Source organism: Lactuca sativa, chromosome 9 (genome assembly GCF_002870075.4).
Source record: "Lactuca sativa cultivar Salinas chromosome 9, Lsat_Salinas_v11, whole genome shotgun sequence".
Lineage (NCBI taxonomy): Eukaryota > Viridiplantae > Streptophyta > Magnoliopsida > Asterales > Asteraceae > Lactuca > Lactuca sativa.
The window spans coordinates 17,415,624-17,430,606 of NC_056631.2; the positions used below are offsets into that span (position 1 = coordinate 17,415,624).

Consider the following 14,983-nt stretch of genomic DNA (forward strand, 5'->3'; position numbering starts at 1 on the left):
GGAACCTATAACGCTGACACTCAACCCGATGAGGAATCCTTACCTCTTAGACGTTCCGAAAGAGTTAGAGTTCAACCCCAGTTTTATGGTTTTCATATTACTACCGAAGGGGACACGTATGTTAGTGATGGTACACTAATAAACCTTGATGAACCTAATAGCTATAAGGAAGCCATGGCAGGCCCAGAGTCTGCGAAATGGAAAGAGGCAATGGATAGCGAGATCCAATCCATGTATGACAACCAAGTTTGGAATTTGGTTGATAATGTGCCCGGACGTAAGACCGTTGGGTGCAAATGGATCTTCAAGAAGAAGACCGACGTGGATGGAAACGTACACACATATAAAGCGCGATTGGTCGCGAAGGGCTTCACTCAAACTCCCGGAGTTGACTATGACGAGACATTCTCACCAGTTGCGAAGATAAAATCTATTAGAGTGATGCTAGTGATTTCCGCATTTCATGATTATGAGATTTGGCAAATGGATGTGAAGACCGCTTTCCTTAATGGGAAGTTGGCTGAGGATGTTTACATGGCTCAGCCAGAGGGGTTTGTGGATCCGAAGCATCCAAATAGAGTGTGTAAGCTTGAGAAGTCCATTTATGGACTTAAGCAAGCATCTCACAGATGGAATCTTTGCTTCGATGAGAAAGTCAAAGAGTTTGGATTTGTACGAAGCAAAGATGAATCGCGTGTATATGTCAAAGCCAGTGGGAGTATAGTTAGCTTTCTCGTTTTGTATGTCGATGACATACTACTCATAGGAAACGACATCCCGACTCTGCAGGAGGTTAAGTCCTGGCTCGGGAAGTGCTTCGCTATGAAGGACCTCGGAGAGGCTTCTTATATTTTGGGAATAAGGATAGTAAGAGATAGAAGTAAGAGACTAATAGTACTTAGTTAGAACACTTACTTAGAGAAGGTACTAAAACGTTTTAGTATGGAAAACTCGAAGAAGGGAGAATTACCGATACAAAGTAACGCCAAGTTGAGTAAGACTCAAAGTCCGAGTACCGAAGCTGAAATAGCATAAATGAGCCGAGTACCATATGCTTCCGCAGTTAGCTCAATCATGTATGCTATGACTTGTACTCGCCCTGATGTAGCCTTTGCTTTGAGCATGGTTAGCAGATATCAAGGGAACCCTGGCAGAGCTCATTGGATTGCGGTTAAGAATATCCTTAAGTACCTTCGGAGGACGAAGGAATGGTTCTTAGTCCTCAGAGGGAGTGATGACTTGAAGGTACGAGGGTATAGTGACACCAGTTTTCAAACCGATAGGGACAACTGTCGTTCGCAGTCGGGCTGTGTCTTTACCCTAAATGGAGGAGTAGTGACTTGGAAAAGTTCCAAGCACGAAATCATAGCTGATTCAACGTGCGGATCAGAGTACATTGCAGCGAGCGAAGCGTCGAAGGAGGCAATATGGTTGAAGAACTTCATCGGTGATCTTGGAGTTGTACCTGCCATAAAGGAGCCCATGGAGATTTTCTGTGATAATGAAGGAGCGGTTGCCTTGACCAAGGAACCGAGAGATCATGGTAGATCTCGACACATCGACAGAAAATATCATTTTATTAGACATCGTGTAGAAGAAGGACAACTCGTAGTGAAGAGGATATCATCAGAAGATAACCCAACAGATCCGCTTACGAAGGGACTGAGTAGGGTTAAGCACTTGCAGCATGCTAGGAGTATTGGGTTGAAGGATGATATTAGCATATATTAGATAGTAATAGAAACGTGTAATAGATAAATGTAATTAACATTTGATGATTGAATAAAAGAGTATTATTTATGAGTAATGTTACTGTCTTATGTTAATTGTTTACTATTGTTTCATTTTGCATGTTTTGACTTCCAGAATAATTGAGTTTATTAAGAATAATCGAATTATTCAAATTGTCCACAATTGTTCATATGTTGGAAGTAGATATGAATGAAGATTGTCATGAATTGGTGTGTAGACTGTCTAAATGGTATTAGACATAGCAAAGGGTTGCTGCAACGTTCATGAGTGCTTATGAACTAGTTTTGAGCATTGGAACAAACCCGCGCTTGCTGGAATCACCTTATGGAATATGATATAAAAGGGTGATCGCAAGACGATAATATCATATAGTCTCAAAACCTAGATATATGGTTTTTTATTTGTTAAGTGGTTGTACATTGATAATGCGAAAACGCATCAGTAACTCGGTGTTATAAAACGCATTGTTGTGTATAGTTGATTAATGAATAAGTAAATGCATATAAGTCGAAGTTTATCTGTTACTTTTATCCCAAGAGGGTAAAAGCGATATCTCGGCCGCTCGATGATTTCATTTGACTTATGTGTCGGGCCCGGTCAGAACTGAATTGATGTGTTCGATTAAGTTCTATGTCAAATAAATCGGAGATCGAGAAACCAAAATGCTAGATTAATTGTTCCATAGAATTGTCAGCATGATATCTAACAGAGGACTGTACGATTCCTTATCTAAAGGACAAGATTGATTAGATCAGAGTTTGACATCGTCTTTAAAAGCTACGATTGCAAATCGAATTGTACTTGTGCATATAGTTACTAGACTTATCCAAGTGGGAGACTGTTGAAATAGTGTCTAAGGTTGCAACTATATTAGGCAAGTATTTGACCCGATTGTGCATGGTCCTTTTGGGTTGCCTTCACCATAGCAACTTGACAGGATGATTTATTATGAGAGAATAAATATTATTAATATATTATGAGAATAATATAAGGAATAATAATATTGTTATTTGATTAATATAAGTCATAAATTAATTAGGATTAATTTGGTGACTTAAAGAGATTAATTAAATAAGAGGGTATAAACTGTCAATTGTTTGATAGTTACACTTTGGGCTGTAAATCCTTCTTGGATAGGGTTCGACGATTTCAAGGGCTTGGGATAAGCCACAAATCGTCCAAGAGCTTATCATGGAAAGGATTTGGATTGCTTTGAGTAAAGATTATCCAACTAGGGTTTAAGGGTGAAACCCTAGGAGCCTTACAAGTATAAATAGACCCCTAGGGCAAGGGAAATCGGCACCTCTGCTAAAGAAAAGAAACCCTGGCCGATTTCTTCCCTCTCCTCTCTCTCAAATCATCCTCTTGCTAGTTGGTGTTTGTAAGCCATTAGAGGAGTGACATTTGTGACTCTAAAGCTCCAAGAACAAGAAGATCAAACAAGTGTTTCAAGGTAAGCTTCTAATTCTGATTTTGTATTGTTCTTATACTCTATTAGCCATTAGAAGTCTTTGATCCAATGCATGTTTAATTATAGAAACCTAGATCCAAGCATTAGGGTTTGCATGTGCACATAGGAATGTTCATATGGCTAAAACCCATCAAGAACACGTATAGAAACATCCATTGATGTCAGAGATCCACCTCATAGAGGCAATCGGGTCCTGCGTCCCATCGAACTCTGGTGGCTTCGTGTTGCTAAACTCCCGAAAAAACAACGAGTCACCTCCCTGAGGTCTGGCAGCAGCAACAGCAGCAGTAGCCGCAGCTGCAGCAGCCTCAGTCAGCGGGGCGTACCACTCATCAAAGGTCTCAATTAGCGTGGTCTTGATGTGCCCAAATATCTCGGGAATATCAGCTCGGATGGCAGCAGCCACCTCCTCATGAATCAATCGACGGATCTCCTTGTCGCTGACACCACTGCTCTCAGGTGTGTGTCGAGTCCCAACCATGATGCCTCTGAAATACAACAAAATTTGTCAGAGACTCGATCGAGCATACACATACTCGATGACGCAACCCTACTAGTCCTCCATTGTCCAAAAGATTCTTACATGGAATGCCCACTGATCCGGTGTCCTCAGTAGTACGGGCCCAATACTACTGACCACACCGCATCAGTATTCACTCCAAGTCCTCCTCCTTAGATCTTGGATTACAAGTACTCTACCCTCATGAGCTCCTAACTGCTATCTACTCACTCTCAAGCATCTCAGCAGTAGAAGTCTCCTAGGATAAGGCATCAAAATCAGGCCACTCTAGTCCTAATATGTACACCTAGCCTATTCTAGCATGCATAACATAACATATATCGTAACACATAATGTAAGGGTACTTTTGGGGGATTCATCGTTCGGGCGCTGGCTGATCGTACACACAACTTTGCTCTGTTTGTCTCAAAACTATTTTTACTCTTTTCAAAAGTTTTACTTCATTGGCAAAATTTTTTTTCTCAAATCCTCAGTTTGAGTTCAGATACGCCCGAAGATGCATCCGAATCCCTCAAACCAATGCTCTGATACCAACTTGTAACAACGTAAATTTTCGAAACAATTTTTTTCATTTTTAAAACATTCATTTACTCATAAAATATTGTCAAAAAACATTGTATCAATTTTTATCATCACAAAACATCTCCCCAGAATCTCAAACGAAATCTCCAACATGTATGTACGAATCATGTCGGCGCCTTTCTGCGCTCATCACTAGTACCTGAAACACATAACACAACAACTGTAAGCATAAATGCTTAGTGAGTTCCCCAAAATACCGCATACAACACATACGCCACTCGAGGCTATAATACGACCCTCCGGTCGATGTGTCTCAGCGGGACCCTCCAGTCCCGTAGCTCGTTGGACCCTCTGGTCCGGTCATAGCTCGTTGGGCCCTCCGGCCCGGTCTATATCGTTGGACCCTTCGGTCCGGTCTATAACATCATACAACATACACATAACACATAGCACATAATCTCATACATAGCATAAAATACCCTCTGGCCCACACAACATACCACTCTAGGTAACGTATAGTGAGAAGACTCACCTCGATGTCTCGGTAAATATCTGACTCGGAAGAAGTGTGATCTAGCCTCCGCCTAATCACATAAAGTAATACTCCCATAAATACAACTGTACTCAACCCTAAAAGTCAACAAGGTCAATGGTCAACTTTGACCCGACTCGGCGAGTGCACTAGGGCGACTCGGCGAGTCTACATGTGTCCACTGACTCTCTTAGATCCTCTCTTGACACGCCGAGTACCTCCCTGACTCGACGAGTTCCACCTGGAATGAATCGCAGGGCCACCACGACTCAACTCGCCGAGTCTCAAGAACAACTCGGCTAGTTCGAGCTTGAACTCAGTCCCCCTGATTCTCCCTGACTCACCGAGTCATTCCCTCAACTCGACAAGTCCACTCACTGAGTGATTACGGGCAACCTTCATACTACTCGCCGAGTCTATTCTTCAGACTCGGCGAGTTCATGCCATGTACAAACTCAAAACCACTTCTGAGGTCAGATCTGCTCCATTCAATCATAGATCTGGCCTCCCCAAGCATGATAATCACGTAAAGTCCAAACCTTGATGCTCAAACAACATCTATTTGCTCCTATATGATGATTTAGCCCCATTTATCATAACCCATGGTCAAAACCCCCATGGATCCTCATAAAGCTTGAGGAATAAAGCTTCTCTGGACCTCTATGGATCCTATTCCAAGCCTCATCACAAAAAGGGATGAATTGGACATCAAATCTAGCCAATAAAGGGGCCAAGAAACCCTAAACCTCCATGATCATCATAACAACAGAAAGGGAGCCAAAATATTACCTCCAAAGTGATGCTCTGAGCTCCAAATTCGAAGAGTGTCCACCTCCCTTACTTCCTTTTGGCTAGAACCTCCTTTTCCTTGCCAAACAATGCTTCAAAGGTTAACAATGGCCTCCTCTCTCTCCCAAAACGCTCAAGATCTCTTTAGGGTTTCTCTCAGGGGGTTGGTGGCCGCAAATGACGGCCCTAAGGCCCTTTAAATAGGTCTCAAAACCTAGAAATTAGGGTTTCATTAAACAACGTGGACTCGCCGAGTCCAGACACAAACCCGCATGCATAATCGCGATCCTACTCGGCGAGTTTAGACCCCAACTCGCCGAGTCTCCTCACAACACCCAAAAATAAAAGAATAAAAATAATACCTGGAAATCCGGATGTTATACTAAGCGTACATGTGTGTACGCTGAGCATACTAGGTCGCACCCTAGTAGGTTGGGTGTACACTCATGTACGCGGGGCATACTAAAGAAAGATGGAAACCCTAATTTTTAGGGTTTGGGTGATATTTAAGAATCTTTATGGACTCATTTCTCTTCACCTAACTAGCCTCTACCCTCTCTTCGTGATTAGAAACCCTAAAAGCACCTTGTGAGGACATTTCAAGCATTAAAGAGTGTGTTGTGTGATTTGAAGAGGAAGGAATAAAATCAAGCTCAATTTGGAGGAAGAAGCACCTTATATATGGGATATATCTTTCATTTGCAATCCTTTCAAGGTATAAAGATTGCACCTTTGTCTCTTAATATTGTAGATCTAGTTATGCGGGTTTTATGTCATCTTTTGATCCCAAAAGTATCATCTTGAGCATGGCATATTCTGGACATTTTGATTTATCCTTTCAGACCCTAGGAAGGGTCCTTAGCCATAAAAATGAAGTCCCTTTGGTTAGTTTTGCTCCATGCATCTTGTAGGAGCTCGTAATGGATTAAGACCTTGTGTTAAGCTCTTATTAGGCATGTAAAGTAATAAAGTTGGCAACTTTATTACTCTAGTGTGTGTTTTAGTCAAGGATCTAAAATATGGGCTTGGGTGCTTAAGCCATTAAGCACTTAATGAAGATTTGGGGTTGCGAGGTTACGCCCCGCGTAAGTGGGAGTATACCCTGCATACTCGGTCAGCCACCCCGATGGTGGTAAATTCGAGGCTTCGCATACGCTAAGCATACCTCCGGGGTATGCCCCGTTTACTCGCATGGATCAGATTTGTGAGTGACTCGGGGGAGTTGACTTGGCCAGGTTGACTAATTTGGCATAGTGGGTTTGACCAGTGGACATTGAATTTGAACAAGTTTGACCTTGAGGGTATTTTGGGATTTTGATGGAATTGGTCATTTGATGGAATTAGGTATAGGTTACAGAGTTGAGACTTGGAGTCGGACTTTATCAGTTATGTTCAACTTGAGAGGTGAGTTTTCCTCACTGTACTTACGGGTCAAAGGGACCAAGGCCGACCCTTTGGATTGTTATCATGGTTTATCATATGATGGTGTGCTATAGTGATCTGTTAGATATGTATCCTGGTAGATAGGATGATGTTATGCTTAGTGATCTGTAAGATCTGTCTCCTTGTTTACTAGCTGGTGTGTGTCAATACTATGTATGCATGGTTGTGTTGAGGCGGTCCTGCTTTGTGCTGAAGGCCAACAGAACCAGGGTGTCCTGGATAGACTGAAGGCCTAAGGGGCGTACCAAGCAGGCTGTTGAAGGCCTGGTGTGGCATACCAGTCATGTTGTAGGCTCTGTGAGCGTACTAGGTAGACTGCAGGCTGATGACGCATTCCAATCAGATTGAAGGCTCTGTATGCAAGTTGTTTATTGTTGTTATTGTGATTATTTGATGTGTTGGTATTGTGGGGGAACTCACTAAGCTTTGGGTTTACAATTTTGGGTTATGTTTTAGGTACCTCATATGACCGCGGGAAGCCAAAGGGATCAGACCTAAAAGCCTAATGGTCCAAACCCATTAATCCATAGGTCCATGAAAGGTGTCAAAAAATCACAATCTGCCATGCATCCACTTCTGGAACCTTCATCCTTGAGATACATTGCATAAGCATCATCCATGAAGATCTTTGAGCATCCACCTTGAGCATCTTCAATTGATGGGCATCCTCTTTAAGCATCTTCAAATGATGAGCATCCTCTTCTCAAGTGGTGCACAAACTCCAAAACAGTGCATCCTTGCATCATGGAGCATCAGTGATACTCCATTCCCTTATTAGATGCTCCATTCATTTCTCAAGTGCTCCACGTTCATTCAAGTGCTCCACTAAACTCAGATGTTTACACATGATCCTTGATGCTCATGTATGATCCCTGTTGCTCAATTATGATCCTTGATGCTCACATGTGATCCCTGATGCTCACTCATGATCCATGTTGCTCACTCGTGATTCTTGAATTCTTGATCAAAATGCTCACTCGTGATTCCTGATGTTCACTCATTATATATGATGTTTACTTGCGATTCGTAATTCTCACTTGTGATTCCTGGTGCTTGTTCATGATCCAAATGCTCACTCATGATTCCAAGTGCTCCATTAAGCTCCAAATGCTTCAAATGCTCAAGTCACATTTAATAAGAAACATTTCCTATTCTAGCATACATCCTCCACAAATCTTTCTCTTCGATGGAATGAATCTGGGAAATTCGTAACTTAAAACGAATGAGCATCTTTACTTACTTGATAAGATTGATATATAGTAGCCACATATAACTTTGGTCAATTTTAAATTCCTGCTTTCATTCCTCCTATCTTCGAGCCCCACGAATCCATGAGTTTTGTCCTTCTAAACCCACTGATGAGTGATATATGTACTCTATTTACTTAATTTATCACTTGTAAATCTTGATCAGGGGCGGAGCTTCATTTGATTTTTTTTTTTTTTTGGGGGGGGGGGGGGGGGGATATAATATGTATAAAAATACGTGAACAGGGGGGGGGGGGGGGGCATAGCCAAAATTTTATATTCTTGTGATTCCTGGTGCTTGCCCTATAAAGCTTCGCCCTTGATCTTGATATCTTGTTATCTATTTTTTTCCATACATATTCTAGTACAAACAAAACCCAACTTGATGAATAGTACATTCATCATTCATCTCCTTCAACCCCCTGTTTCCCCGACCCCTCCCCTTCTGTCACCTTCTATTATGCCTTCTTGCGACATCTCTCTTCTTTTCTACTTCTTGTTTGTCGTCCCTGCTTTTTTCCTTTTATCTGCTTCTTTTTGGCTGCCTCTAACCATACAAATGATCATTTCTCTCCTATTTGTAGTGTCTTCAAATAACTATACCATCACATATGTGGCTTCAAATAACTATACCATCACATCAATGTCTTTGAACCGAGTGGTTTCATTTTGTGCATTTTGAAGAATATAAGGATTATAATTTGGAAAAGGACTTGTTGAAAAGGAAAGAATTGGTATGTTAGCCTTCTATTCCAAAATCTTTAAGAATATTTCTTCCACCTATTTATCGCTTGCACTTTAGTGTTCTCTAAAAGATCCAAAGATGAATTTCCATGAATGATATATTATTCGTATTCAAAATTAAATTTTATAATAATTAAGCAAAGACCGAGTAAAAATAGCAAAAGAAGCAGCACTAGACAAAGCATTTAGTGCGTCTCCTTTGGTATCCTAAGTCATAAAAACTATCATACTTATATAACGACGATTGACTTTGTAAAAGTCAGATGTACCCAAGGTGATGCAATGATAAACGACCTTCCCTACCCATGATTCCTTGTCAAGAACAACCCACTATGACTTGGTTACATCTTTCTAGTGATGTGGGTCAAAACAGAGTCACCTAGCTAAACCACCACATGACCACCCTTCCTTGGACTATGAGTTTAATCGGGTCCTTTTATCTTTGTAAATTATGGGACTATGATATTCGTTTTCCAATTAAAATAAGTAACAATCCAAGTTCAAAAAACAAAACAAAATGTTAAATGTGACTTGAGCATTGGGAGCATTCTCATGGAGTAATTGGGTTTAATGGAGCACTTAGAACTCAATGGAGCACTTGGGGTCATGGAGCATGTGTGCTTAGAAGATGAGAAGTTGCGCCAAGAGGAGGATGTTGCGCCATCATGGACCATCTTGGTACATGATGCGCCATCTTAATTCCTTTGTTGTGCCATGTTGATCCATGTATGCTTAGAAGATGATCATGCTCAAGAAATACACCATGTTGTGTCACCATGATGGATGTTGGACCATTAGTGTTCATGATGTGCCACATGTGCATCATGTTGCTCCACTATGATCAAGGTGGTCCATCATGTGTGTTGCAGATGCTCATGGGTTGTATGACATGGAAGAATGTTCTACAAGATGTTGCATGGCAGAATATGATTGGTTGTTACCATTCATGGGCCTATGAGCCAATGGGCTTGGTCCGTTAGGGTTTTAGGTCTAATCAGTATAAATACGGATGTATGTTAAGTCATTTTGTATCTTGAATTCTAGAGTGTTAGGCGAATCTCTGTGAACTGTAACCTCTGTTTGAGAACTCTGAAATAAAGAATTCCCCATCTCATGTCCGTGGACATAAGTCAACTTGACCGAACCACGTAATATTGTGTCTTGTGTGCTATTGGTTTTGCTAGTTATCCGCTTTACTTCCTAACACAAAACTATATATATATATATATATATATATATATATATATATATATATATATATATATATATATATATATATATATATATATATATATATATATATATATATATATATTTGACACAAATTTTGATTCTTTTGTAGATACAAGATGTTTGGTATAGTTGTTCGGATTTAACTTTACAGAAAATTCAAACCGTTGATTCCACATCAGTATCATGTTCATGTATTTCTGAAGATCCATGTAAGACGCACCTCAACATCTTAATCTTATCTTTGATATGCCATTTTTCACAAACAAGATCAATCATGGAAAACAAAAGGGCCAATGCCATGGATACACCACTGATAAAAAAGAGACCTCGAAGCCCATAAAAATTCAATATTTTTGGTGAAGGGGAAGAAAAATCCTTTGACATCATTGCAGATTCACGTTTCAACCATTTATCCTCTAATGCTTTCAGTGTCCCGTCTTCACGCATTTTTGCTATCTGAGTGGACATTTCTCTTGCCAAAGGTGAACCTTTCTGGAACGCCTGCAAACATAGAGCTAAATGAAACATGGAAACGGAATCAAATGTATTGAAAATTAAAGCTTAAAGGACTAGAGAACACTTACAAAGCCGAAGCCGTTGGTGGTGGGTGCTGTTGCAATCAAGGAGAAATCAGCACCCGAATACATTGCAAGTAATGATTTGATGTAAAGGATCTCAGAGACAATTGCATCAAATCTTCCCGTTGTTAATGCTTTAGCATAATCCTCAGGCGCATATAGTTTCTCTGACCAGCCGTCAACAACATTCAGTTTGTTATACACAATTCCTAGAGGTGAAAGACCCTGTAGCCCAATAGACATCTCCTTCATTCCAATCTGTTGTACTGTTAAAAGTGAACTCAAAGTTGCAGTGTAACTTGACGTGAGCACAAGCACTACAAAAACCCAAACAGTAACCACGAATCTTGATAGATTACTTTGCAGCTTCTCCCCTGCAGTTTTCAATTCCCGACAGATCTAAGATATAGATTTTATGGGTGCTCAAAAAGATCAGATCTTTAAGTAAATTGAGATTAGAGTGTAAAGAGTTGGAGAGCTTACTGTGAGCATAAACGAGGGTTGAAAAGGCAAACCAGAGGGTTGTTCCAATTTGGTGTCTTGTTGAACCTTGAAATTCATTGTTTGTACGATGTTCTATAAACCAAATGACAAACCCCAAAAAAAGAAAGAAAAAAGCACTTGTGATCCAAAGATCTGCACTAAGAGGATCTAAGAAGATCCACATGCCGTTCTTGGTGTTTCTGGCTACTATGCCAACTCCAAGATCAGTGAAGGGCAACGTGAAGTCGACAAAGAGAGATCTATTTTCAGTGATTGTAAAATCCCCGATAGCAGCATCGTATTCCTGATACAATCCGACATCAGATTAGCTAAAAGCTAGATTCATGCAGTTTTGTGCAAAAAGACACATACGTACCTTAAGATAGATTTTTTGGATCACATCATTGTAAGTACTTCCATCCTTATGAGAGAACGGAATAACTTCAATCTCAACTCCATAGTCTAAGGCGTTAAATGCAGCATTGAAAACATCCCCAGTGAAGCCGCTGACACCCGATAGATTTGTTCTGGGATCAACACTTATTTGTGCTATATTTGGGAATAGGCTGGCACCTGGAAACAGAATTCTCAGCTTCTTATTTCCATTTGTTTGTAGCTTTCTACGCTTTGGATTAATGCTTGTGGTCCCACCGGGCCAGATGATAATTTCAAGGCCTTGATTCGAAGAGGAATTTGGTTTCTTTATTTCTTTCACAAACCCACCACCAGTAGCCATCATCCAGAATCCGACTCTCCTACCACCCTTACCAATCACATTTACGACTTCCATGGCTTTGGAGGTGGTTCTTCCATTCATAAGCTTGAATTCACCACCTAAACCATGCAAGTTGACTCTTAACATCTCATCTAAAAGTGATGTGCCAATATTGGTACCCAAGTCTTTTGAAGCAAGTTCTGTTGTAGTTTGTATCCTTTCAACAGCCGTGGCTAGCGCGTAAACTGCATCATATGCCCATATACCATTGGGATCTACCCCCTTAAACTCCATAAAAGGGTTCAAATCATAATGTTCCTTTCTGCATTTCGAAACGAATTTGTGAAGGTCCCTTGATGCAGGAAAATATGATCTGAAACCCACAGCCCCTTGCATTGATTCGATTGTTTCAGAATCCAGGGATTCCAAGTAGTTTGTAGTCTTACTTGTTACGATCCACATGTATCCTTCGCCCATCATGCCTAACTCTTTTGCCATAGAGAAAACATTGGTCGCTAGAGAAGGTGACACATGCACCACAAACACCATGGTCTGCATAGTTTGAAGCTTACGAAGCTCTTCCCACACTTGTTCATTGTTGGAAGAGGCTGAAATGAAGCTAGCATGCATAACATATATGTTTTTTTCTTGAAACGCACTAACCATATAAGTAGTCATTTCTCTCCCATTTGTAGTGTCCTCACAGATGACAATCACCTCCGTGGATTTAAACAAATCAACCATGGCAGCAATGGCTTTGAACTGAGTGGTTTCATCTTGTGAAATTTGAAGAAGATAAGGATTACGATTTGGAAAAGGACTTGTTGAAAAGGAAAGAATTGGTATGTTAGCCTTATCCTCAAAAACATCCAGAAATCTTGCTTCCACTGTTGATTCGGGACCTATTATGGCTTGCACTTTAGTGTTCTCCAATAGATCCAGAGCTGAATGTCCATGAACAGTATATTAACATTTAGAATTGAAAGTTTTCCAAAAAAAAAAAGAAAGATAAAAAGACAGTACCAGCAGACAAGGCACTCAGAGGTTCTCCTTTGGTATCCCTGGTTTTAAAAGCTATTCTTGTAGTGTAGTGAGGATTGGCTGTGTAAAAGTCAGAAATAGCCATGCTGATGCAACGATAAACGACCTTCCCTGCCCATGATTCCATGTCAAGAATCACTCCCACTTGTACTTCACTGTAAGATCGGGGGTGTTCATGTGCTCTTGTAAGGGTTTGAAAGCTAAGCAACATCAAGATTAGAAATGGATATAACCTGAAATTTATCATCGGCAACAATTTATTTTTAAGTCTTCAGTAAAATCAAGATGACACAGTAACACTTTTAGTAGGTGGGGAAAGAAAGAAAATGGAGTCCTGTCGACTTAAACAAGAACATGAACGAACAGGAGTAATATATGAGAGCTCATTACTTAAGTTTTAAGTTTGAGTTACGTCGCTATGAAAATATTTAGATTGATTAATTAAATTAAAAAGTCCATCTGGTCCGCGTTCTTTAGTCTGAACCGTTGAATAGGAAGAAAAATCTACTGATTTAGTCAGGCCTATCAGCATCAATGGGAACCTGGATATTAGACGGTCAATATCTTGTGTTGTACAAATAATATTCTTTTAAAATGTATTAAATACAGTTACAAATAAGAGAATTAAACCTAGTTATTTAGAGCGCGAACATTCAGTGCGTAGTGGCAACAACTAAAAACACAATACACAACAGATCTTAATAGACATACTACATACACGGAAATTATTCAATGCAACAAACACATAACCAATTTTCTTGAATTAAGTCTTATTTTGCTCATGTATTTTCTCTTGAGCCAACAAATTCCTATAGGCACAAAGAAAAAATCTTGCTGATCAAATCATGAGCAATATTTGTACAATCCTTAATAGTATATGAGTACAAAGTACATATATCGTAGCATCATTCTCTTTGTTAGCTTGTTATAGAAACTATGATTCCAAGTATCATAGTAGCATTATCGTCTTTAAGTGTTAGCTTGTTACAACCTAATAAAACTACCTAAATCATACCAAAAAACTTTCTATCTTGTCATAGTCTTCTTCAGGCATTTTATTGAACAGTAGCTTTGCATATCTAAAGTGGCTACATGACCTCAACACCAGTAAAAACAAGAGCATTAGGGGAGTCATAATCTCCTTCAGGTATTTCATACAACATTTGCTTCGCACCGATGTGGGATGTAGCTTTCAGATTCTTCGCGTCCTAATTCCTAAATATAATGGGACAGGTAGGAAATTTGAGTGAGAAGTTTCGTGATCCACATAATTAGTAACAAAATTTTCAAGCACCCTAATTTTAATTACGCTTCTGTTTTCCCTCGTTTGTTGAGGTTCTTCGCTGCTAATTAACACCAGTACACCTAGCCCAAGCCCAAATAATGCATTTTATGTCTCCTAAGAAAGGTATCAGTGTTTGTGTGGATTCGAGTTGAGTTATAGAAAATCGTTTAGAGTGGTGGGTATGGTCACAACCGGTAGAGGGATGTTGTGCTGCTAAATCATCCTCTTCTTGAAGGAAACGGCGTTTGACAAGCTTAGGGGATAACAGTATTCCTGGCGTTACCATGCCGTTGAGAGAGCTCCACCTCGTCAATAACGAGCTAACGGCCCTTAACTGGCCCATACCGTCTTAAACAGGTCATACTTTTTATAGAAGACTAAACTTATATCATTTGGTATGAAAATTAAAAAAATATATAGTCGATTAAAATTACATTTTAAAAAACTTCAAAAATAAAGTCGACCTAAAATCGAATTTAAAAGATTTAAAAATAGAGTTTATCTAAATTGAAATTTCAAAGACTTTTGAATCTTGTTTGGTCTACCGTTAAAGAATAAAAAAAGACTAATTAAAGTCATGTTCTAGAAACCTGTTTGGTTTTAAATGTAAAATCATGTTTTTCACTTC

General features: G+C 39.8%; 1 protein-coding gene across 1 annotated transcript; it reads right to left on the reverse strand.

The window, feature by feature from the left end:
- Positions 1-10,347: 10,347 nt before the first annotated feature.
- On the reverse strand, positions 10,348-13,472 carry LOC111903948 (glutamate receptor 1.2). Its single transcript, XM_023899722.2, has 5 exons — positions 13,053-13,472; positions 11,691-12,973; positions 11,315-11,618; positions 10,838-11,205; positions 10,348-10,754 (listed from the first exon to the last, which is right to left on the reverse strand). The coding sequence occupies exons 1-5, from the start codon at positions 13,315-13,317 to the stop codon at positions 10,410-10,412; spliced, it is 2,565 nt and encodes an 854-aa protein (XP_023755490.1). The 5' UTR covers positions 13,318-13,472; the 3' UTR covers positions 10,348-10,409.
- Positions 13,473-14,983: the final 1,511 nt, after the last annotated feature.